The 23828-nt window shown below is 37.8% G+C and overlaps 2 protein-coding genes across 3 annotated transcripts in view; one reads left to right on the top strand and one right to left on the bottom strand.

Annotated features, from left to right (window-relative positions):
- Positions 1 to 12244, top strand: part of emilin3b (elastin microfibril interfacer 3b) — a 39243-nt gene extending 26999 nt beyond the window's left edge. Inside the window, exons 5-7 of the mRNA XM_043710597.2 lie at positions 1663 to 1698; positions 5832 to 5963; positions 10536 to 12244. Coding sequence (XP_043566532.1) covers positions 1663 to 1698; positions 5832 to 5963; positions 10536 to 10873 — 506 coding nt within the window. The 3' untranslated portion in view covers positions 10874 to 12244. The remainder of the gene's footprint in view (positions 1 to 1662; positions 1699 to 5831; positions 5964 to 10535) is intronic.
- A 3096-nt stretch (positions 12245 to 15340) lies between these two features.
- LOC122559963 (phosphatidate phosphatase LPIN2-like) overlaps positions 15341 to 23828 on the bottom strand; it is a 235190-nt gene continuing 226702 nt past the window's right edge. For both annotated transcript variants that reach the window (XM_087994824.1, XM_087994823.1), the window contains exons 18-20: positions 23330 to 23444; positions 22712 to 22815; positions 15341 to 18151 (exon numbers count right to left, since the gene is read on the bottom strand). In XM_087994824.1, coding sequence (XP_087850950.1) covers positions 17986 to 18151; positions 22712 to 22815; positions 23330 to 23444 — 385 coding nt within the window. In that variant the 3' untranslated portion in view covers positions 15341 to 17985. The remainder of the gene's footprint in view (positions 18152 to 22711; positions 22816 to 23329; positions 23445 to 23828) is intronic.

The raw sequence follows: 23828 nt of genomic DNA on the forward strand, positions 1-23828 counted from the left end.
ATGTAATTACCTAATTTTAGGGACACTTTTAATTTTTAACAGATCAAACCTATTTATGATCATATCAGAAATACTGGATTTAATTTGTCTTGTAATTTGCTGATAACACTAGATCATGCTTATTATTAGACAAATAATGCAGAGATGGTGATAACAAATGGAAACATTTGTTCATCTGGATGATTTTAAGTGTTAGTGGGGAATATATAACTAGAATTTCCATTAATATTTACTTTTAAAAACCCAATTCTGCAGTAAACTGCTATTAGATCACTGTGTAGACTTAAAGCTAGAAAGAGATATTTCACACACTTCAATGCATTAAAATGGTTTTGTTTTCTAAACAGAAGCTTGTCAAGTCAAATTTGATAAAGCTGTGAAATTTCACAGTATGGTGGAGCAAAAGAGATCTTTCTTCCCCTTTTCTGTGTGAGTTCTTTGAGCTAATTACATAATATTTTTGAAAGACTAACAAATTATTAAAATAATGGAAAGAATTAGAAAACTCATTTTTAGATTTAGCCTGTTCAAAATGGGTAACTAGGGAATCAGCTGGTGGTTTTCAGATCCTATTATATTCCACATTAGTTCAATTATTTAATCCAATTCTATACATTGGCAGTGATTTTTAAAGTAATTCAGATAGGAAAAAAAATCCAAATTATATTAAATCATCAGTAAATCTGTGGTCACATATAGATTAATTAGATGCCAGAGACTCCCACAGCATATGCAATCTCAAACATATGAAGCAACACTATGCACTAGCAAAGACAGAACACTGGAATAGTAACAGTACATTGTTGCAGAACAAACACATTCTGCCCACTGGCTCAGTGATTTTAAAAAAAAGTTATGCATATTAGGTTAAAGATCTGGTTTTATTTAAATCCCAGATAGTAAGCAAAGTTAATTCCACCTTCTGGATTGTTGTATCAAGTTTGTATTTACTCTTACTAACAGGAAGAAAATTATCTCACTTCTAGTTACCAGCTTCCCCAAAATTGTCTGGTATTCCTGGATTAGATAGGTCACCTATTAGTGATCTACTTTGCATGATCTGGTTAATAATTAAACAGAAGCATGTGCTGATTGAGGTTTGACAACACAACTGCAGGGTGTGCAGACACATTGCAATCGTAGTTCCAGTGCCCTGCGACTTCACTGCCAGCAACGCCACAGGTAGTTGCCTCGAGCAATGATCAACATTTAGGATGCCTACTGATTTTTTGCTCTACTCATAACCCCTTCCTGTCTCACTTATCACCTCAGTCACCTCCCACTTATTGCTACTTCAGTTAACTGTCTCACCACCCCATTCGCAACCTTTGAGCCCTCATCAGCAGGAGGAGAGTGAAAGAACAGCAAAAGCTGCTGCCAGGGGGCAGCAATCACAGGCATACAATGATGATGACAGCAGCATCCAATTCTCATTTCAGTGTAGCAGAGGTGATAGTGTTAGTGGTATAATGTTTTGATGTAGAACAAAAAAAACAAGAGTGTTCTTAATATTTGTTTTATATTTTATCGAAAGAAATTACTTTCATATTTAGGCAAAGCTCCTTGTTAAATTGAAAGTGCCAATACAGAAATGTATGGAATCGAATAGCGTACTACAGCGGCAGATTTCCAAAACCCTAATTGTGTAATTCTGAATTGCAGGTCTACAAGGACCCATTGGCCCTCCTGGATTATCAGGTAAAATTACAAAAACAATGTTTTTTAAACTACCTGCACCACTACTAATTATTTTCTTGTCAGTATTTTGATATTTAAACATAGGTAGTGCGCAATATTACCAAAGATGAAGATCCCAAATTTACAGATAAAATTCCACATTCCCAAACCATTTCTGTTGACATTTTTAAGAGTTTAAAATTTCCATGTGACTTTCAAAACTATTCATTCTTGGGCTACCATCAATGCCATTTACCACAATATTCCTGCAGCTGCTGGTCTGTTGTGTTAATCTCTTGCCTGTTCCTTTAATCCCCTTAATCTTGGTTAAAACCTTACTTTCTCTCATCCTGGTGACCTCCCCAGTAACCACCCCATCTTCCTTTTACTCTTCCCGCCCCAAACTTTAAATATCTTTAAGGTCAAAAAGACTTGAATGGTCATGGCAAACATACGATTCACCATTCATAAACAGATCTAGTTGGACCATGTAAGTCACTATCAGGGTCAGCTTTATTCTTCCAAATTCTACGTATTCCAAGAGCATCCTAGAATGTAGAGATATCTCTTGGCTTCTCCTCACTAAGAATGCTGTCTTAGCTGCCTCTCCCAAACTCCTTTCCACACACAGTTTGAAGGAGTTCATGAACTTTTTGTTTCAAAGATTGAGACTACCCATTTAACTGCCTTTGCGGCTTCCCTTCTTCTGCTATAGCATGACCTTGCCCACCTTTCTCCCCAGGCCAGAATTTTGGTATTTTTCTAATATTGGCCTCTTGCACGATCCCAATTTCCAATCACTCTTACCATTTTCAGTTACTACCTCAACTGCTCAGAGACCGAAGCTGTAGCTCTTCCCTATATGTCTTTCCCATCAAGGCATTCCTTTAATATTTACCATGGCAACCATGTTTTTGTTTACCACCTGATAGCTCCTTGCATCACCTAGTGACCCATTTTTCTTTACAGTGCTTTGTAAAACGTCTTGGGACATTTTGCTATGTTAAAGTCACTATATAAATGTAAGGTACGGTTGCATTTAAGATGTGCTTCTTTAGATTCTTGACTGATTTTCAAAAAGCTGTGTATATCAGTCAATTGCCAGTATTGAATTGTTATTTCTGAATATTTTCAATGTGCCAGTCAGGAATAATCAATAGCTAGTAGAACTTAAAGCATTTATATTCATGCTTATGTTGAATTTGAAAGTATGTTAACTGGACATTTAAATTAATGTCACAACAGATCACTAACTAAATAGGGGGCTCTTGCCCTTTCTTTCTGTATATCTCTGTTGTGAATTATTTGTTAATGACAGGGAAAAAATCTAAGGGAGAGGTGAAAGCCACTTCCATAAAGCAACAGCATATCTGCATGCGTATGCCATATATATAGCTAAATATAATTTTGTTTTTATAAAATTCTACACAATATTTGAACTCTCATGTTGCTACACTTGAGCAGAGCCAGGGACAAACCTATTCCTTTTTTATTTGAGTTAAGGATCAAATTGGTTTGTTGATCTAATTACAAAATGATTCCTTAGATTTAAATTAACACTTTGTTCCATAAGGTTCACCATTCAGACTTGTGCATTGCTCATTCACAACAGTTGACCGCTGAAATATCTTGATTGACTTTCTTCAGGTCCTCGCTTTGGTTAAGCCCTTCCTTATATCTATTCTCTGGCTTTCCATCTATTTGCATATAGTTACATACAGTTTTCTGATGTGATTTCTACTTCAAAGCATCATGCATGAGAGAATTGTTTGATATTTTCTCTTTACAGTTTTAAAATCACACCTATTTTTAATGAAACATCTTTGTGTACTCTCCTGTCCTTCATAAGGGAATCTAGAAATAGAGAGCAATTGAAGGTAGATGTATAGAGGAATTTCTATAATGGGTTTTTGAATATAATTCAAAGCTGAACTAAATGGAATTTTGATCGACAAGCGAATGAAGGGTTATTGGGAGGATGGGTGTCAGAGTGTCATAGGGAAGTGAAGCTCCAAACAATTAGTGTGCTGCTATTAAGTGGCAGCTCATGCTTGATAATTCAAATAACGTAGTCCTGCTGCTTTTTGTGGGCTCAAATCATCTTGTCTCCAGACTGTTGTGGTTGGGACTGTTTCCAGAATACTTGAAAGGCCAGCACATGTAACATTACAGGCCAAGTGCTGACAAATCAGATTTCAAGGTGCTAGATGCCCAGCATAAATATGATAGCTAAAGAATACTGCATACTGAAACAGCCCGTATGATTCTACATGTGTGGCACACAGATCTAATATGGGGAATTGCCTGGTAAATTTAATGTTATGATGAGCAGACTCCTTACTGCCTGGGACATGTCATAAATATTTCTGACTCAGAATTCCAAATGGTCAATTGGATGAAACCATGGGAGGTATCTAGATATTGACCCAGAAAATGTTAAAGCATTTAACACTTATTTAACTGCTGAGTAACTTCACTATGAACGACTCCAACCACACGTCCAACCACCTCCCGCACCCCAACTGAATATGATTGCTAGTGCCATAAACAAAGGGCATATCCTATGCTATTCTGGCTGAACTTAGACTGAAAACTCTGCACTGCCCAGTTTGCCTTTAGCTGGGATCAGAAGAATCTGAAACAAATGGGCAGTATCACCAGGTCAGTAAAACCTTTCAGGCAGCAGCAATGACCGAGACCAAAGCGTCACACTCAAAGGTTTTCATTCTGATTACTTTGAATTGAGTGAAATAGAAGAGTATAGAGCAGGAAACTTGTTCATCTATTCGCAAAAACCATGAAACAGCACAACCTTTTTTTTATCAATGATAATTAATTCTAAAATTAGTATGACAGTCATTGTGCTTCAGCTAGCTATTGTGTAAATAATTGATTACTTTAGTCCTAAATGTCCGGTATATATTTTACACCGTTTTTAAAAGTATATCATCTGGCAAGAATAAACAAAAGGGATGTTCACTCATTCAATGCACCGTAAAGAAGGTAGCTTTCAGATCAAAAATAAATATCTGTTCAAGCTGGAGGTTTGTGTGTTTGCTGAAGACAAGACAACTAAAATCCTCAAAATGAAAGCATCCCTTCCAGTTGGCGAGATTTTAGATTCAGTAGTTTACCATGGTGTCCGGTTTTATTAGTTAAAAAATGGCACCTGACCATGGGTTTCTGCTTCTGCAATCACCAGACCAAAATATTATCCCAATTAATGAATGGGAGGAAGATGTTTGGGCTGGCAAGTGCAGAAGCAGAAGCAGTACAGCTACACTGTACTCACATGCTGTAGTCATATCAACATAGTTGTACAAGAGCGTCTGTGCATAGGAAAGCAACAGCAACACTTCTATATGAACCAAATTGAATGCAGAGGAATTTCCTTTTTGAACTTTGTTCTAATTTTTGAATTTGGTGCACATATTTAAGTTAAGCGTGAATAATGAGAGAGCCAGAAAATATTTTCCTTGCTAATTGTGCCAAGTTTCATTTCAGATTTCTGCTATATGTTTGTGTCCATCTGAAATTGAGAATGGTCAGAAGATAGACATTCCATTTGTCTATGCCAGGTTCAAGTCCACTTCAAAGGACAATGTTTAAATTCTTTATGCCAGCCACATCTCATACCTTTCTGAGTTAATTTTGCTTGAATCCCACACCCATTTTGATTTTAGAACTTTGGAACATATCAAGTTAAAATGTAGATAGTATTGCACATTGATTCTCAATACAGAAACCCTCAAGGTCACTTCATCTTAATAGAATTGATTTACCTACGATTAAGAGAAGCACAATTCCAAAGTTAAAATCATTTAAACATTTGGTTTAACATTCCCAACAAAGAAAGTGCTTTGAACAGATTCTTTCCATCACAAACATTTCCTGTACTGGCGGTAAGCAGCTGGCCAGATTTTATTTTTCCTTGATAAAAATCAGCAAGTTTTATTTATCCCAAGACTGCTTTCGCTAAATAGATTCAATATGCATGAATGTTTTCCATTATTGAACACTGCTGTCAATGTTTAGTCACAAATTACGTCATAGAGTTTTGTGGATTTTCAATTAAAATTGTAAAATCAGCCAATTCGAAGTTTTTCTCTTTGCAATGCATTTTTGTGTCCATTGATTATAAGTTTTATTTGCAGGATTTCCATCCTTTGCAAAACATATTACATTTTCTGTGGGTCTTACTGAAAAGCCTTTCCCTGCTGATAACGGTGTTGTAAGATTCAACAAAATTCTCATCAATAATGGAGGTCACTATGAGCCTCGCACAGGTATGATATTTTTTGATACAATTACAGCTTTTTTTTTATTGACATGTGGTCTTTGGCCTAAGATCCTTTGCAGGCTGCAGAATCAAAATCAATTCTGTCCTGCAAATTGGTAAAACTCATAAAACTGGTCTTTTCTGAGGTTGTGCATGCTATACATCAATCCACAACATTATCATATGTTCCCACCTTTTTGCCATTTGTTGGTTCTCAACAGGCAATTAGAAATAGGGACCAAGAGAGCACACCACCCATCATCCAGCCCTCCATGTGAGCACAGATGGGTTTAGAAACTTACTGTTTGGAGATATTACATACATGACCCATCGAGCATAATATGCTATATTTGCAGATAACTTGTTTTTCCTCCTTGCTACCCGCTGGTAGAAGTGCAATATACTCTTATTCCAGTCTAGCAAATTACAACTGAAATACTCATTTTTCTTTATTCCAATTCTTTCATTTGCACTTTTAAAGTTTGAAAACGTAGCCCTTTGTGTGTCATATCAGTCCGTAGCCTAGTATGGTTGAACAGCAGTCAGATGAGAAAAATGCTCCTCCCTCTCTGACTCACAACTGAACACTAAAGAAGATCTGGGGTTTAGATTAGAGCGGTGCTGGAAAAGCACAGCAGGTCAGGTAGTATCCGAGAAGCAGGAAAATCAACGTTTCGGGCAAAAGCCCTTCATCACTTTTGTCTACTAAATGAGATCTGGTAACCTGGGTCCACCCTCATACTTAATAACAACTGCTACTTCCTATAGGTCAGTGATACCTCCACTTATTTTGAAGTGCGTAAATGTATTAATTCAACTTGCAGATTTGCAGCAATAAAACCACAATTTATGTATGATAGTACTTAAATTAACTGATCATGCAGAGAAAATAGCAAGAGCCATGGTTGTTGCCCAACTAAATGGCAAAAGCTCAATAAGCTCTCCTCAGTACAGGAGATGGAGAAATGCCAATATCATGTACCAATTTTTTATCCTTTTGGGAAGCTCATGGAAGCCAAGTTCATGGTTCTTTTGAAGAGTAATTCTGAAACTGCCCATATGGAATACAAACAGTAAATTATACATATACAGTTTTACAAGTTTTTTTTAAATTACATTGGCTCCATTAACTTCTAAAATCACTGGGGACACTCCATGCAGGTGAATAATACTGAACCACTTTAGTCTGTGTGCAGAGGGGAGTTTGATTTAATTTCAAATCATTGCCTGAAGCAGAGAATGGGGAACCATCTGCTGTGCATTAGCTCTGTGAATTTACCTCTTCTTCCTGGATGGTCTCTATCTTCAAGAGTTCCAGGTAATTGCAGTTCATCATACTATTACATCCCTTATCTGCTCAAATAATTTTAATTTCATCTTGTTGTTGTAACTGAAAACCATTCCTATATTGCTTCATTTCCCTGCAAGTCTTCCTGTTTATAGTACAGTGTTTAGTTGAAAATATTCTCTTAATTTCCTTTGCCAAAATCATACAATGCAATTTAATTGTGCTTCAGTCACTTCTATTGCCTAATAAGTGATTGATTTGTTAAGTATGCATTGACAAAATATCTTGTTGCCTTTATAGAAATAATGGTTGATCTTGTGTAAAAGCTGACTCCAATTGGAATATTGGTCAAAACAAAATTCATTTTTCATCTCATATGTATAGGACAGTTCCTAGGGTTTTACCAAAAACCCCAAAATTGTACTTACCAGCTGCTTGCTTCTGAAGTCAAGCTCACCCTGGTGCAAACTCACTGATAGAATCACAGCTTAGCACACACTGAAGGCTGTTAGTTCCTCAGGTCTGCACTTGTCAACACAAAATGTCAAGACTACCACCTCATCAGCGTGCAGTGTGATCCTACTCTTTGGAGGGTCGGTGTGGGCTTGTTGGGCCGAAGGGCCGGTTTCCATACTTTAGGGAATCTATTCTAATCTAATCTAAAAATGTAGCAACATGGTTTCAAGGAGGAATGGCACATAAAAAAAATCAATGAGATTATACAGCAGACTAGTAATTTGCCCTAGCTAATAAGCATTTAAGGAAGTTTTTTTTTTACACAATTTATATAGATAAATACCGAAGACTAAAAGTGCAAACATAGAAAAGCCTAGCATATAGTTGCATAAGGCCAAATATATAAATTTCCAGAATGGGCTGTCAATTGCTCAAGGACTTCTTCAAATCTTCACTCTGAAACAAGCAAATTAGACATTACAGATTTAAAAGTTGTCTTGAATGGTGTACCAGATTTATTATGAGAAATGATTTTGTACTGTGACAGAAGATTTCAGTGCCTCCCAGCAGAACTTGATGAAATTCTACGTGGGAGAATTAAAAGTTCTTAACAAAAGGGCGGCACGGTGGCTCAGTGGTTAGCACTGCTGCCTCACAGCACCAGGGTCCCAGGTTTGTCTCCAGCCTCGGGCGACTGTCCTCCGGGTGCTCCAGTTTCCTCCCACAGTCCAAAGATGTGGAGGTTAGGTGAATTGGCCATGCTAAATTGCCCGTAGTGTTAGGTGCATTAATCAGGGATAAATGTAGGGGAATGGGTCTGGGTAGGTTGCTCTTCGGAGAGTTGGTGTGGACTTGTTAGGCCGAAGGGCCTGTTTCCACACTGTAGGAAATCTAATCTAATCTAGCATTTCAGCAGTTTATAAATCAAACATGGACAAAAAAATGAACACAGAATGGCTTGTATTGGGAACATGGACATGACTCTCATTAACTGTGCCAATCAATGGGCAGAGTTTGAGAAAAATAGTGATGAAAACGGGCCATGGAAAGTAAATTCACCATTCTGAGTGTATGTCTGACTGGTGGTGTTTAAACTAATGATGATATTTAAGAGTGAACCATCTCAAAACAGCAAAGCACAAAAGTAGTAGTTGTCCGCATTCAAAATAAAATTGGATGAATGTAAATAGTTGAAAATATGACTAAGGAAAATTTGGAACTTCCAATCAAAAGAATTACAAAAAACCATATTCTCATGTGAGACATGATCAAATCACGCCTTGTTGATGATGTTGTTGCTGCAAGTTATATTGTATTCTGATTCTGTAGTGTTCCAACTAGCCTTATACAACCATCAAATGTCTCTCTAAATAAGCTTTTGGATAGCATCAAAAAAGTGGAATAACAATGTTCAGAGAAGGCATTCAATAAAATGTTGTTTGTCTTTGATAAAAATCACTAAGTTTTATTTATGCCAAGACTGCAAATGTGCTCTGACATTTTCAAACCTATCTGAATGGGTTGTGGAGACCTGACATGGAATCAGAATGGAAATTGATGTTAAATCATAAGAATAATGAAATATCCAATAGACCATATAATACACAATGACCATTTGTGGAATATATTGCTGAGGAAATCATTAGTACTGAAGTGTATGATGTTAATGATCCGTGATGGAGACATGCAAAAAACTGCTCAGTTTTTTTCTGAACCGTGTAATTTGTAAATGGTTTTGTTTTTCATGGATTGATAAATGTAATAACTTTAGATGACAGAAATTAACTAACTGACTCAATGGTGGTTAATATTTATTGACAAACGTTTGAGACAAAAACAATTTCAAACTCAGTTTTTGTGGTAGCAGCTGGTCGAAACAGATTCTAAAATAGTAATTGTGATTGTGAGGCAAGGGGAAAGGGTGGATTTCAACTTCTACAAACAAAAAATGCTGTTCTTGTAAAAATGAACTCTATAAAGACTAAATGTTTAGGTTTCGCATATATATTTGTGTAAGAGTTGGGTTTCTAAATCAGTAATTTCATGCTTAGTACCAAGAAGTTCTTTACCACCCAAACAACTTGCTTTCAACAACTCATCTAATGACCTTAACTGATTCCGAACAAATGCCTTTTTTTTTAAAAGGAAAAACAAGAAATAGAGAATGATTACTGCGCTATTTTTGAGTAATGAGCTGTCCTATCTATTGAGAATTGATCCAGCATTGCCACAACTTTAAAATTATCATGCTTGTATTCAAGACATTCCATGGCTTTGCCCTATAACTCTGATTCGAATGTAAAAGCAAAGTATTGGAGATGCTGGCGATCAAAAATAAATAGAAAGTGCTGGAGAAACTCTGATCCGTAAGCACATGATGAGAAAAAAGAAGTTAATATCTCCAATCCAGTATTACTCTTCTGCAGAATTGCATTCCCAAGAAGTGTCTTACTTTACTCAAAACATTAATTCTATTTTTCTGTCCACAGGCTAAGTTCTTCCACTTTAGAACTAGAAATAAAAATGTGTTGTGCGTTCCTAATTTCCCAGTATTACCCAGCTGTGTCTTAAACTGCCTTGGCACCAAGTTATGGAATTTCCCTGCCTCCACCACCGCATCTCTAAATAACTTCCTCTTTTAAAGTGCTCCTTAAACACACCTCTTTGCTCAATGTTTGGTCACCTGCTGTAATATGTGGCATGGTATCCAATTAATGTGAAACACTTTAGGTCATTTAAGGCATTCTGTATGTTGCTGTAATATGTTATTATATTATCGATTTCTTTTTTCCAAAATTACACTCATGAGAAGTTTATATCTTATTTTTGTTGCAGGTATATTTACTGTTCCCTACAGTGGGCAGTACTTCATTAGCGCTATACTGACTCCACAGAGAAATGAACGCATTGAGGCTGTGCTGACTGTATCCAATGTAAGTGTTGCACAAGTGGACACAGCAGGGTACAGGACTGAAGTATTAGAAATTGCCGTGGATAAAATAGAGAATCATTCTGGAGGTGGTCTTGCTGTGTTCAGCCTAATTCTCAATCTGAAAGCTGGTGACGAAGTGAGTGTTGTCGTTATGTCAGGAAAATTAGCTTACACGCGAACAGATGAGCTACATTGTACATTCAGTGGTGTTCTGCTAAATGATTCACAAATAGACAGTTGACAAAGCCCAGGTAAATTATGAGAGCAGCTAGAACTGAAGGAACTGGCCAACATCTGATTCTAAAATGCTTCTTGTAGAGCAAACAGTGAACTAACTGGAAATATTCATTTCAAATCTAAATATTTAGCAGCTGAACCACACTAGAGCCAAAATGGTCTGTGGATAGTCCATATTTTTAAATCAAGCACCACTAAGCAAAACATAAATTTGGTTTGCTGCCTTTTCAATTAACTATGGTTACATCTTCAGAAAACAAGACTTTAGATCATTGCCTTTGATTATGCTTGTATTAACCCTTTGAGAACAGGGAATTAAATATTGAAAAATATTGACAGTACCATTTTTAAAATTTAGGAACAGATTTAAGAAACGTTTGTTGCTTGTGTATATATAATTCTATTTTGTAATACATTTTCAGAAATATACAATTTTATATAGTTAAAGCAAAAATCCACTTGTATTTTGAAAGCTTAAAGGTCTGTGCTCAAAGGGTTAACAGGTTAAGGGTTTTATGTAGCATCTTCAAAGAAATGCTCCAGACAGTACCCATTTAAACCTTGTGATTTTTTTTCTTCTCTCAAAGCAAGTGCCTCATTAAATAATAAAATGCACCATAATGAATAACATCAAGTGCAATCTGATGTAAGATGAGCATTGGAGGGGTTGGGAAAACACTCACCATTTTGTGCTCAAATATTGAGCATTAATTAGATGATCTGTACTGTACTAGCACCATCACTGCTTATTAGTCTGTTTATCAGGATGTAAGCTACCATTAGCCAGATAGCCATTACATTAGCTAATAAAACCAGAGTGCTTTTTATGCATAATAGCAAAAGTATTGACTCAGGTAGCATAAAACATCCATATAGATGCCAGTGTTATTTTGTAAATGTAAACTTTAAATTAATTCATCTTTTGAAAATCTGTTAACTGACCTTCATAAATGTTGGCCAATATTACATAACCTACAACATTCATTTTCTCAAAACAATGCATGAAATCTTGTCTTTATCATTGTATTTTTCATTCTAAATATACAACGATTCAGACAGAAAATGTACAGAGATGAAAAGCATTATCTAGGTTCAGTACATTCATCAAATTCAGAAATGAGACCATGACATTGTGTGTATGGGTGTATGTGCATTTGTACATTTGTGTGCACAAGGCTTACAAACTTAGTTTACTAACCTTTGTCCTCTGGTTTAGTTGACTTCAACAATGAAATAATACTGAACATTTGATAAATATGTATAGTCTTTACATTATCTTTTACAAGTTGCAAAGTCCAAGATTTGAACATTCTAGTGGATCTATAAAATTCAATCACAGCATTGTGCCAGAGATTAAAAATTTAAATCAATACAGAAGATGTCATTTAAATGAATAGTTGTGAAAGGTCAAGCATGGTTTTGGACGAGTGTATTTAATTGAAATTAGCTTTATCCAAGAAATACTTTCAAATGCAAATTTTGAATAGACGAATCTTTGATCACTTGTTCAAGATAAAGCATCAAAACTTGTCATATTTGTAGTAATTTAAAACATTTTGTTTCAAAATGCATTAAAATGACAAAAGTATAGTTGTTTATCATTTTTAGTAATAAATACTAGCATTACATTGCAATTCTTATTTTGTAGCTGATATTGAAGAACTGTTCAATGTATGAACTTGAAATCTTTTTGTTTTGTATATTAGTGTACATCTTTGAACATATGGAACTAAACTTCGAACAAGTAATGGTGCTATTTTCTGTAAATTAAATACACATTTTCTACTGTTTAATTTAATGTTTGCAATAAACATATGGTTTGAAATTATACATGTACGTGTTCTAATGGAATCAAATTATTTTAGCATTTACGTTTCCTGCATGCATGAGTGCACTTGCTAGTTTAGTAGATGATAACATGTCGGTGCAATACATAAGGTCACAGCTTCATTCTGTGCTTTATCGTGATTCATATGATTGATTTTAACCTTAAAAGTCTGTGCGCTTCTCAAGGGTGTAAACTTTTAACATTGCTCACCATTGCAAAGCAATTCAAACGTCCAACTAATGGCTGAAAAAGAAGACTTGGTAAGATTCACAATTTTAATTGTTACTTTTATTGTAACAATTTACTAAAAGCATTATTGACTACATGCTAGTTTCTTTTATTAGATAACTTGAACTTTAAAATTCAGAGAGGAACGTTCCTTTTTACACTCAATACACACCCTCTCCAAATTTGCAGTCCTTACAGCAAGAGTGCAGTCACTTCCACATTCTAATGAGTTCATGTTTCCCTGTTTCACTGAGTAGTATCTTCGAGTGACTGTCTTCAGGTGTTTCCCTCAGTTTGCAGAAAAGCCTGATCTAATATTTCTTCTTCCCCATGATAAAACCAGCACTGATCTCCCAGATTCCTAGGATGACTACAAAAGACATCTCTTCAACTTGAATCATCTGCCGCTCCCAACTGCCTTTGGTACCTTCTGAAGAACATGCAATAACTCTGCTGACCATACCAAATGCTGTTCTTTATTCAATTCTGCACTAATGCTTTGAGTCAACAAGCACAGCTGCCCTTGCCTATTGTTCGCAGCTTTGCACCTTGTTCAGTCAGTCCCTTGACAAAGTCAGGTGAAAGTGAGGACTGCAGATGCTGAAGATTAGAGTCGATGGTGTGGTGCTGGAAATGCACAGCAGGTCAGGCAACATCTGAGGAGCAGGAGAGTTGATGAAGGGCTTTTGCCCGAAATGTTGACTCCCCTGCTCCTCGGATGCTGCCTGAGCTGCTGTGCTTTTCCAGCACTATACTCTCAATCCTTGACTAAAGTCAGGCTTGTTGCCAGGTAGAATTTATATCCTTTCGTTTTAACTGAAGTTTAATGGCAGTGCAAAGCATAATTTTATAAACCTCATAATTCTAACAATTGGAATAACGGTATTAGGGGAAAATGTAAATGTAGATGATGGAAGAATAATGGATTAAAAACAAAGTTAAAAGTCTTTTGTTATTAGATTATGAAAATAAGTGATATTCTTTCAGGTGCAGCTTTTGTGTTTCTGCATTTAACCAAAGATGGTAACTCCAATGCTAATGGGGCAGTTCCACATATTGCATTGCTGCAAAGTAATTTTGTTGTAGCAGTAACAGAAAATATGCAACACTAACCCTATAACTAAACTACAGCGGGGTCAGGAATGAATTACGAAACATTATCTAGTTAGAAAAGAAAGGCTCCTTTGAACAATAATGCAGGACAGTACTGAGTCTAGCAAGTAAAACCAATACCAAAAAACCAATTCCATTTCCTTTTCTCAAAAGGTGGCAACAAAATACATCCAGCTTCTTGTATTAAAAGATGGCTATCAAATGTACAATTGCATCTGCTGACTAATACTGAAAGGTCCACTGTAAGAGTGTATATTGTTCTTGCCTAGGGCATTCATGGACACACTGTTTTTCTGTTACATGCTGTGCCAAAACAGTAATCTAGTATTAACATACCTGGCACATGTCCAAACAGAACAGGTTAAGTTCTGGCCTGTTGTATATATCTTGTTGCCAGCAGATTTCCTTTCCATTGACTTACACCACAACATCTGAAAAACACTGAACTGTCAGCCACACAGTTCAAATATCCAGTTGCTTTACATGCCAGATATTCACTGACTGGTTTCAACTATCCAGAGTCAAAAATACTTGGGGAGTTGCCAATCTACAAAGGAAGCAACACTCAGCTATGAGGTAAAGCTATAAATTAAACCCAAAGTGATTGAAATCACCATAAAAATAAAAAAACTTGTTGATTTCTACAATCGAAGAAATCAGAGAATAACTGGGAGATCACTAATCAGAAAAGTTAAACTAAAAGCACGCAGATGAGTCTGACGTTTCTTCCGCAAATAGAATTGAAACTATTGGATGCAAACCAATCAAATATATGGTCAGATATATCAGATGGATTTGCTTTGCAACAGATCACAACAGACAAATTGCATCTAAAAATGTCTTAAATGAAGAAAAGATATCTACAAAACAAAATTAATTGAATTTTTGGTTATCCTGAATTACCTTATAAGCTCAGTTTTGTTATATGCATAATTGGAATTTGATGCATTCATTATTTCTAAGGAAGACATTAAGAAATTTTAAGAGACATTGAATAGATTTTTGCTCTGGATTTGGCCCAGTTTTAATGTGAACCTTCACGTGAATTTGATCTTTACTCTGATAGTAAAATGCTGAGTGCAGAATATTTAGCAAACATGATTAAAATTCGTAATGTTAATTCATATTGTTAGAATGAGATGCAAACACTGACATCTTACTGTAAAAAACAACAAATCACGTCAGTACCATTAAGTTCATTAATTATGCTAAGTATATCAAGAAATTTTCAACAGCAATATTTGAAACATATTCACTTTAATAATTATATGAATTATAGTAACTTCAATGTAGCAAATCAAATTTGGAAACATATTCACTTTAATAATTATATAGATTATAACAACTTCAATGTAGCATATCTAAGTTGGAAGTTCAGTTACATTTACTTCACCAGATGACTGGTTGATTATGGAGTGATTTTCCAGAACTGCATACTGCTTACTTTAACATACCATACAACAACAAACTTCATTTGGATCATAAATACCAATATTGAGCATGTAGGATGCTTATTATTTAAGGTTGTGTCTATTTTGTTCAACATTCATAACTGCATTAAAAAGCTCATATAGAATTGTTAGTTTAATAAATTACTGTTTAAGTCGTCAAATATTTTCTAGGCAAATTAAGCAAACTATTGCTTGCAAGCATTTGCTTTCTGTGCTGTACTGTGTTTTGCCCTGATCCAGAGCAGTTGTATTACATCAGGTGAATATCTGCTATGTAATATATCATTTAAGTAACTTACCACATAACTTATATAAGTTACAAAACTTAGTATGCAAGTTACCAAAACAAAAGTAAACGTTAGCTCATTTCATACAGGGAATACGTGCAGCACAGTTAAAATACATAAATGAGCTAAAAATGTTTTACAAATGTCTGATCTTTCACAGAAAGAACATACATTTCAAATGGTCTATTAACGTCCAATCAGTACTTGCTGAATAATAACAGCATAAATCCTACATTTAGATTAAAATGCAACCTATAGTATTTCAAATCTAGAGAGTGGAATAACAGAAAAATTCAAACATCTACCATGTAATAACTGTTCCATATTACAATTGCACAGTTCTAAGATTTTTCTGCATTCCCCTCTTCTCTCTAACCCCTCCTCCAGGGAGACGTCTCAATATTATAAACTTAGCCCTCATAAGGAGATGAAGTATAGTTATCTGGCTGCACACTCACTAACTGCAAACTAAACCAACACTGTTTGAGCAGGAGAAACAGGACTTTTTCTTGTCTTAAAAATGAAATTGACTTCCTTGTCACTTCATCTCATAGTTCATACAAAGCTGCAACTGAGGTTAGTTAGTTAAAGAATTTAAGTTCACAAGTTTTTGTTTTGCAATTCTGTGCTCATTATCATAAAATACTAACATGCCTTACACAATTTAATAGCATTTCTGTCAAACAAGCTCTTGGACTGGCATTGCAGTATAATCAAACTTATACCATACAACCTATGGATTAGTAAGATCATTAAAAAAGTTCAGCTAAAATATTGAAAATTTCTTCCTTAAACAGCTCTTACAGCTTATTCTGCTAAATTGTACTACTGATTTGCTTGCAAGTAATTTCACTGTTACTTCCAGTATAAATGTTATAATAAATGCACTTGGGTCAAATTTGTTATGCAAGTTGTTCCCTGCTGAAACAACTCCCGACAGGTCAATGCAGTAGTTTATTTATAACAGCAAACATTAAACCAACGAACAAAAAAAAAAGCTGATTGAATTTGAATCTTATAAATGTTGAATCAAGGAAGAACATCAAATTGAACAGAGATCTTTGTTTATGCCACATCTAAAATTGTAGAGCACAAGGGCAAGAGTTTCAAAGTCCCTCTACTCTATGCAATTTACATGAAATATTTCATATTTTGCTCTACCTCCACAGTGTTAAAAGGAGTGAAGAAAGTATTTTACCATGTGCAATTATATTTTTCATTTAAAACTCCACAACTACTCTATTCCTTTTAGAACCGCATGCAAAGAGGAACCAACTAATCAGCAGGCTCCCCCTGCTGTAGATTTTCTTCTTTAACTTCTTCTAAACTTCTGCACCATAGAACTAGTTCTAGTCTGCAGTCAGGCATCACGATGCTTGTACACATTCTCATTTTCACCTGTCTTACATCTAAGTGCCTGGTGTTTAAGTGTCTAACTACCTCACTTCGTGTTTCTCTCCTTTTCCATGGCCTGGTCTCTATCATCTTTAGTCCGGTTACCACGCTTTGATAAGACCTCTAATTAAACAGGCTACCTCACCCCTTTTCCAAACTTCGACTCAGTCCAACCCAAACAATCAAAATACCTCCCCAGCTTCTCAGTGCTTGATTGCTATGTCAGCCTTTCCAATTTTCATCTATATAAAGCAGCTTGCTTGATGCTACATGTAGACCAGCTTTGTCAGATATCCAAGCATCACAATAAGTCTCCACTTTATTAGGGCCGCCACTGCAGTAATGCCAGAAACAATATTGTGTGTTGGGATTACAACAAATATCCATTTTTGATCAGGAGGAGAAAATAGAAAATCGATTGTCATCTGCATCGTCATAGGAATACAAGAAAATATGGGAATTGACCCACAGAGATGAAAGTGCTGTGCCATAAGCACAATGGCTTTTCAAGGGATTTGTAGTCTGAAATGCACCTTCATTTGCATCTCAAATTTTCAGTGCACAATTCAAAACTGCCTAATTGCAGCTTGATGGGGAAAGAGTAATGTAAGACTTGTCACAAGTGGTACCTATTGAAACATCACTTGATTTTACTCATAATAATTGCTACTTAATTAAATAAATTACAGATTTTCCACTTCATTGGAATAAAAATCAGAAGTTGCGAAAAATTAGAAGTTGCAGATCACATTAGAACTGAAGGCACTGACATGCCTCAACATTGCTGATAGTTTATAGTTCTTGCAATGACTTATTACTCTTTAGTGATTTTAAGTTCATTGAGCTCATCTGAATCAAGTTCACAAAGTGGTTCCCGCCAAAACGCAAAATGGCTGTATTCAGGGTAAATAAAAGCCGAGCTTCTTTCTTGTGCTATTAGTGGAAATACGTGTTCCACTAACTCACCCAACCTTGGATACCTGAAGGGAAAACAAAAATTTTGAGAAATAGCTGCAAAACATTCTTCTAAACCATATTTTACTGGCATACAAAATATATGACAATATCACCTTTAAGGCACATGAAACATTTCTTTTCTGCTCATCTACATGATGTGAGTATGCTAGCTGCTCCTTGAATCAAATGGCTTGCTGGGCTAATTTCAGAGGGCAATTTAAAGTCACAGTTAGGTCTGACTGGGTAAGTGCAATACATTTCATTCTCGAAAAGGCAAAGAACCAGACTTTTTTTTATGACAATCAATAACAGTCGAATGACTGCCATTAGATTTAGCTTTTAATTCCAGATTTTCTTTTAAACAGAATTCAAATATTATCATTTCATCTGGATTCAAACTCATGCCCTCAAAACATTAACAATGGTTTTCTGGATTACAAGTCCAATGACTTTACCACTATGCCACCAGATCACCTCAAAGAGCACACGTAAAAGTGAATAAAAGGGACAAATCCTACAACTAAGTCAAGTCACCCTCGCTCCACAGAATAGTAGGGTTGCTCTCTCATTAGACAGAGACAACTAGTGGTGGTTTAACCGGAGGGTCATCATGCCTCAGGCAAGGGAAGAGGGTGAGAAGGCAGGAACCTCTTGGTAACCTCAGCCAAAGCAGGAATTGAACCCATGCTATCAGTTCTACTCTGCATTGCAAACCAGCCATCCAACCAACTGAGCTGACGAACTTTCATCATAAATAGTTGTATCAAGTCAAAAAGGTTGAAGTAATGGATGTCATTTTGGCAATGACATTTGAACAATTTATTCGAGTTACTTTCCATAATTACACATTCATTACAACCATGGAGGGCACCCAGAATTAGGAAAACACCACTGTAATTTTCACATTAGATTACAAATAGCTCTGCAATATGTGGTTTACAAAAGCACTTTGTAGCATTAAACTGCATCATCAGTACTACTAAGCACATCATTCACGTACGCATTCATCACTGGTACCTGAGTTTAGCAGGTAGGCATGACCTTCTCGACATATTTCAAATAGAAAATAATTTAATAAGACAGAACTGGATAAAGAATGTCTTCTACTGGGGAACCAAGAGAGCAGTATAATCTTAAACTCAGTCATTCATGTCTGAAGCAAGAAAACATTTCACTTCTTCCACACGAGGCGAGCAGAAAGGCTGCTGGATTAATTCAGATTTTCAAGACTTAGATCAATATCTTTCTATTGGGTAAAAATTTCAATAGGTGTAGAATAAAGGTGGATTAATTAGGCTGTGGTATTGATTGATTATCGAAATGAATAGAACAGACTGGAGGGGGCTAATCCAATAATTTTGTTTTTATGTTAATTCTTCAAAATCCAAGAAAATCTACACAATACAAAAATCATAATTTTCCCAAGATTAGATTAGATTCCCTACAGTATGGAAACAGGCCCTTCGGCCCAAAAAGTCCACACTGACCCTCCGAAGAGGGACCCACCCAGACCCATTCCCCACATTTACCTCTAACTAATGCACCTAAGACTATGGGCAATTTAGCATGGCCAATTCACCCGACCTGCACATCTTTGGATTGTGGGAGGAAAACAGAGCACCCGGAGGAAACCCACGCAGACACAGGGAGAACATGCAAACTCCACACAGACTGTCGCCCGAGGCTGGAATCAAAGCTGGGTCCCTGGCGCTGTGAGGCAGCAGTGCTAACCACTGAGCCACCGTGCTGCCCCGAAGATTGGGAGTAGAAATCCAAACAAACAAATTTTGCACCAGTAGACTTCATCAGCACTTCTACACTCTTAATTGATTTGTATCAGTTCCATAACAGAGAAAAAAAACTACACATTTCTCCTTTTAGGGGTTCAACTGATAGAGGAACTGTTGTGGTAAAAACGAGGACAGCAGATGCTGGAAACCAGAGTCTGGATTAGAGTGGTGCTGGAAAAACACAGCACGTCAGGCAGCATCCAAGGAGCAGGAAAAAAAAAATCGACATTTCGGGCAAGAGCCCTTCATCAGGAATAGAGGCAGGGTGGAGAGATAAATGAGAGGAGGGTGGGGGTGGGGAGAAAGTAGCATAGAGTAAATGGGGTGGGGATGAAGTTGACAGGTCAGAGAGGAGGGTGGAGTGGTTAGGTGGAAAGGAAGATAGGCAGGTAGGACAGGGTCATGGGAATGGTGCTGTGCTGGAATGCTGGAACTGGAGTAAGGTGGGGGGAGGAGAAATGAGGAAACTGGTGAAGTCCACATTGATGCCCTGGAGTTAAAGTGTTTCGAGGCGGAAGATGAGGCATTCTTCCTACAGGTGTTAGGTGGTGAGGAAGCGGCGGAGGTGGCGGCCCAGGACCTGCATGTCCTCAGCTGAGTGGAAGGGGGCATTGAAATGTTGGGCCACAGGGCTGTGGGGTTGATTGGTGCGGGGGTCCCAGAGATGTTCCCTAAAGCGCTCTGCAAGGAGGCGTCCAGTCTCCCCAATGTAGAGGAGACCACATCGGGAGCAACGGATAAATGACATTGATGGATGTGCAGGTAAAACATTGATGGATGTGGAAGGCTCCTTTGGGGCCTTGGATGGAGGTGAGGGAGGAGGTGTGGGCGCAGGTTTTGCAATTCCTGCGGTGGCAGGGGAAGGTGCAGGACGGGAGGGTGGGTTGTTGGGGGGCGTGGACCTGAGCAGGTAGTCACGGAGGGAACAGTCTTTGCAGAAAGCAGAAAGGGATGGGGAGGGAAATATATCTCTGGTGGCGGGGTCCGTTAGGAGGTGGCAGAAATGTCAGCGGATGATGCGGTTTATGCAAAGGTTGGTAGGGTGGAATGTGAGCACCAGGGGGTTCTGTCCTTGTTACAGTTGGAGGGCAGAGGTGCGGGATGTGGATGAGATGCGTTGGAGGGCATCTTTAACCACATGGGAAGGGAAATTGCGGTCTCTAAAGAAGGAGGGCATCTGGTATGTTCTATGGTGGAACTGGTCCTCCTGGGAGCAGATACGGCGGAGGTGGAGGAATTGGGAATACGGGATGGCATTTTTGCAGGAGGTAGGGTGGGAAGAGGTGTAATCCAGGCAGCTGTGGGAGTCGGTGGGTTTGTAAAAAATGTCAGTGTCAAGTCGGTCGTCATTAGTGGAGATGGAGAGGTCCAGGAAGGGGAGAGAGGTGTCAGAGATGGTCCAGGTGAATTTAAGGTGGAGATGGAATGTGTTGGTGAAGTTGATGAATTGCTCAACCTTCTCGCGGGAGCACGATGTGGCGCCAATGCAGTCATCAATGTAGTGGAGTAAGAGGTGTGGAGTGGTGCCGGTGTAACTATGGAAGATGGACTGTTCTACGTAGCCAACAAAGAGACAGGCATAGCTGGGGCCCATACGGGTGCCCATGGCCCCTTTGGTCTGGAGGAAGTGGCAGGATTTGAAGGAGAAATTGTTAAGGCTGAGGACCAGTTTAGCCAAACGATTGAGAGTGTCAGTGGAAGGGTACTGTTGGGGACGTTGGGAGAGGAAGAAACGGAGGGCTTGGAGGCCCTGGTCATGGCAGATGGAGGTGTAGAGGGATTAGATATCCATGGTGAAAATGAGGCTTTGGGGGCTGGGGTAACGGAAGTCTTGGAGGCGGTGGAGGGCGTGGGTGGTGTCTTGAACGTATGTGAGGAGTTCCTGGATTAAGGAGGATAGGACAGTGTCGAGGTAGGTAGAGATGAGTTCAGTGGGGCAGCAGCATGCTGAGACAATGGGTTGACCAGGGTGGTCAGGCTTGTGGATCTTGGGAAGGAGGTAGAACCAGACAGTGCGGGGTTCCCGGACTATGAGATTGGAAGCTGTGGGTGGGAGATCTCCTGAGGAGACGAGGTTCTGTATGGTCTGGGAGATAATGGTTTGGTGATGGGGGAGTGGGGTCATGGTCGAGGGGGCGGTAGGAGGAGGTGTCTTTGAGTTGGCGTCTGGCTTCAGCGGTGTAGAGGTTAGTGCACCAAACTACCACTGCACCCCTTTATCCACTGGCTTGATGGTGAGGTTGGGATTGCAGCAGAGGGAGTGGAGGACTGTGCGTTGTGAGGGTGAGAGGTTGGAGTGGGGAGGGGTGGGTAGACAGGTTGAGGTGGTTAATGTCTCGGCGGCAGTTGGTAATGAAGAGATCAAGGGGGGGTAATAGGCCAGCACAGAGTGTCCAGGTGGATGGAGTGTGTTGGAGGCGGGTGAAGGGATCCTTGAAAGGTGTGCGGGAGTCCTGATTGTAAAAGTAGGTCGGAGGTGGAGGCGGAGGAAGAAGTGTTCGACGTCACGGTGTGTATTACATTCATTGATGCATGGGCGGAGGGGGAGAAAGGAAAGGAACTGTTGTGCCCATCAGTCACAAAAAGCCTGAGGATTAGGGATCAGAAACACAATTTTCCTCAAGGGTAATCAACAGTCTCATTCATTCAGGTGTAATCCCAGATGTGCATTCTACTGCAGTCATTATTTACTTTTAAATGTCTGCAATGATTATCAAAAAAATAATTTTAAAAATGTCCAAATATACTGCTAATAAATTGATTGTATTCTGATTAGTGTTACTGGATACTCACGATGACTTGTTGCTCTTGGTTTGTTCCTGAATTAATTCTCCTTTGGGATTTACTATGAAAATTCGGCTTTCTTGGACACTGACTTGTTTGTATGCATAAGCATCCTGCAATTGAATTGAAATTAGCAAACAGTAAGAAATGACTTAAGCTTATGAATAAAGCTTCATTCACGAAAACAAGTTTTCATAAATTAGCCACTGGATCATACTGGCCAGGCAAGTTAGCAAAAACAGTGCTGATTTCACTGTTAAAATCATGCAAATCCAAGCCCCAGACTTGCCTGACACATGGAATTTGCTGGCTTCAATTGTGATGGTTTATCAATTTTTCGCAAGCACGGTATGAACATTCCGCCCTGAAGAAATGGTACAACCAACACAGTCCACTTCCAATGGCTGAAAGATTTTCTGTTGGCTGATCAAAGGACACCAATGTCCTCTGAGAAATCCATAAGGATAACACCTGCCCTGCCTGCCTCCAGAAGTTTTACTGTGATGAACGGTACATATAAGAGGCAGTTGAGCTTAGAAAATGGTAGAAATAAGATTAAAGTAGTATTTAGTTGCAAGATTGTTTGCTTGCACATTCCTCTCTTACGTTAAAAGACACTTCACTTACATTACTCCTATTTCCAAAAGCAGCATAAAATGGACACCTATGTGGATTAAATAGATTCCTGATGTCATTCAAGCAATGAATTTTGAACACTTCTGGTTTCTTCTCAATAACTTCCCTGAAAACAGAAGAAACAAGTCTTTGGCATTATATCAAAATATATTACTACCAAAAATGTTTTTTACTCTTAATAAACGCCAATAAAATACATCCTGATAATCAAAATGATCCATCAATACTGCACCTTCAAAGGCATTATTCAAAAGGAAAATCATTAAACAAGAAACACTCTTTAATCTGCTATGCTAAGATTGATGCATGTCAAATGAGCAGGGCATCCTACCTGTTTTGAGTAGGATCAGGAGTAAGGAAAATTTTACATCAGGTAGATAATTAGATTTTCATATTTAAAACTGTCTTAATTCACTTCACATCTTCCTGATTTACTGATAGGTCAATCATATTGTCATTTATTAAAGAAACCTAGTTGATTGATCTTTTT

Source organism: Chiloscyllium plagiosum, unplaced genomic scaffold (genome assembly GCF_037043375.1).
Source record: "Chiloscyllium plagiosum isolate Xiang-an unplaced genomic scaffold, Cpla_swu_hap1 HiC_scaffold_15, whole genome shotgun sequence".
Classification (NCBI taxonomy): domain Eukaryota; kingdom Metazoa; phylum Chordata; class Chondrichthyes; order Orectolobiformes; family Hemiscylliidae; genus Chiloscyllium; species Chiloscyllium plagiosum.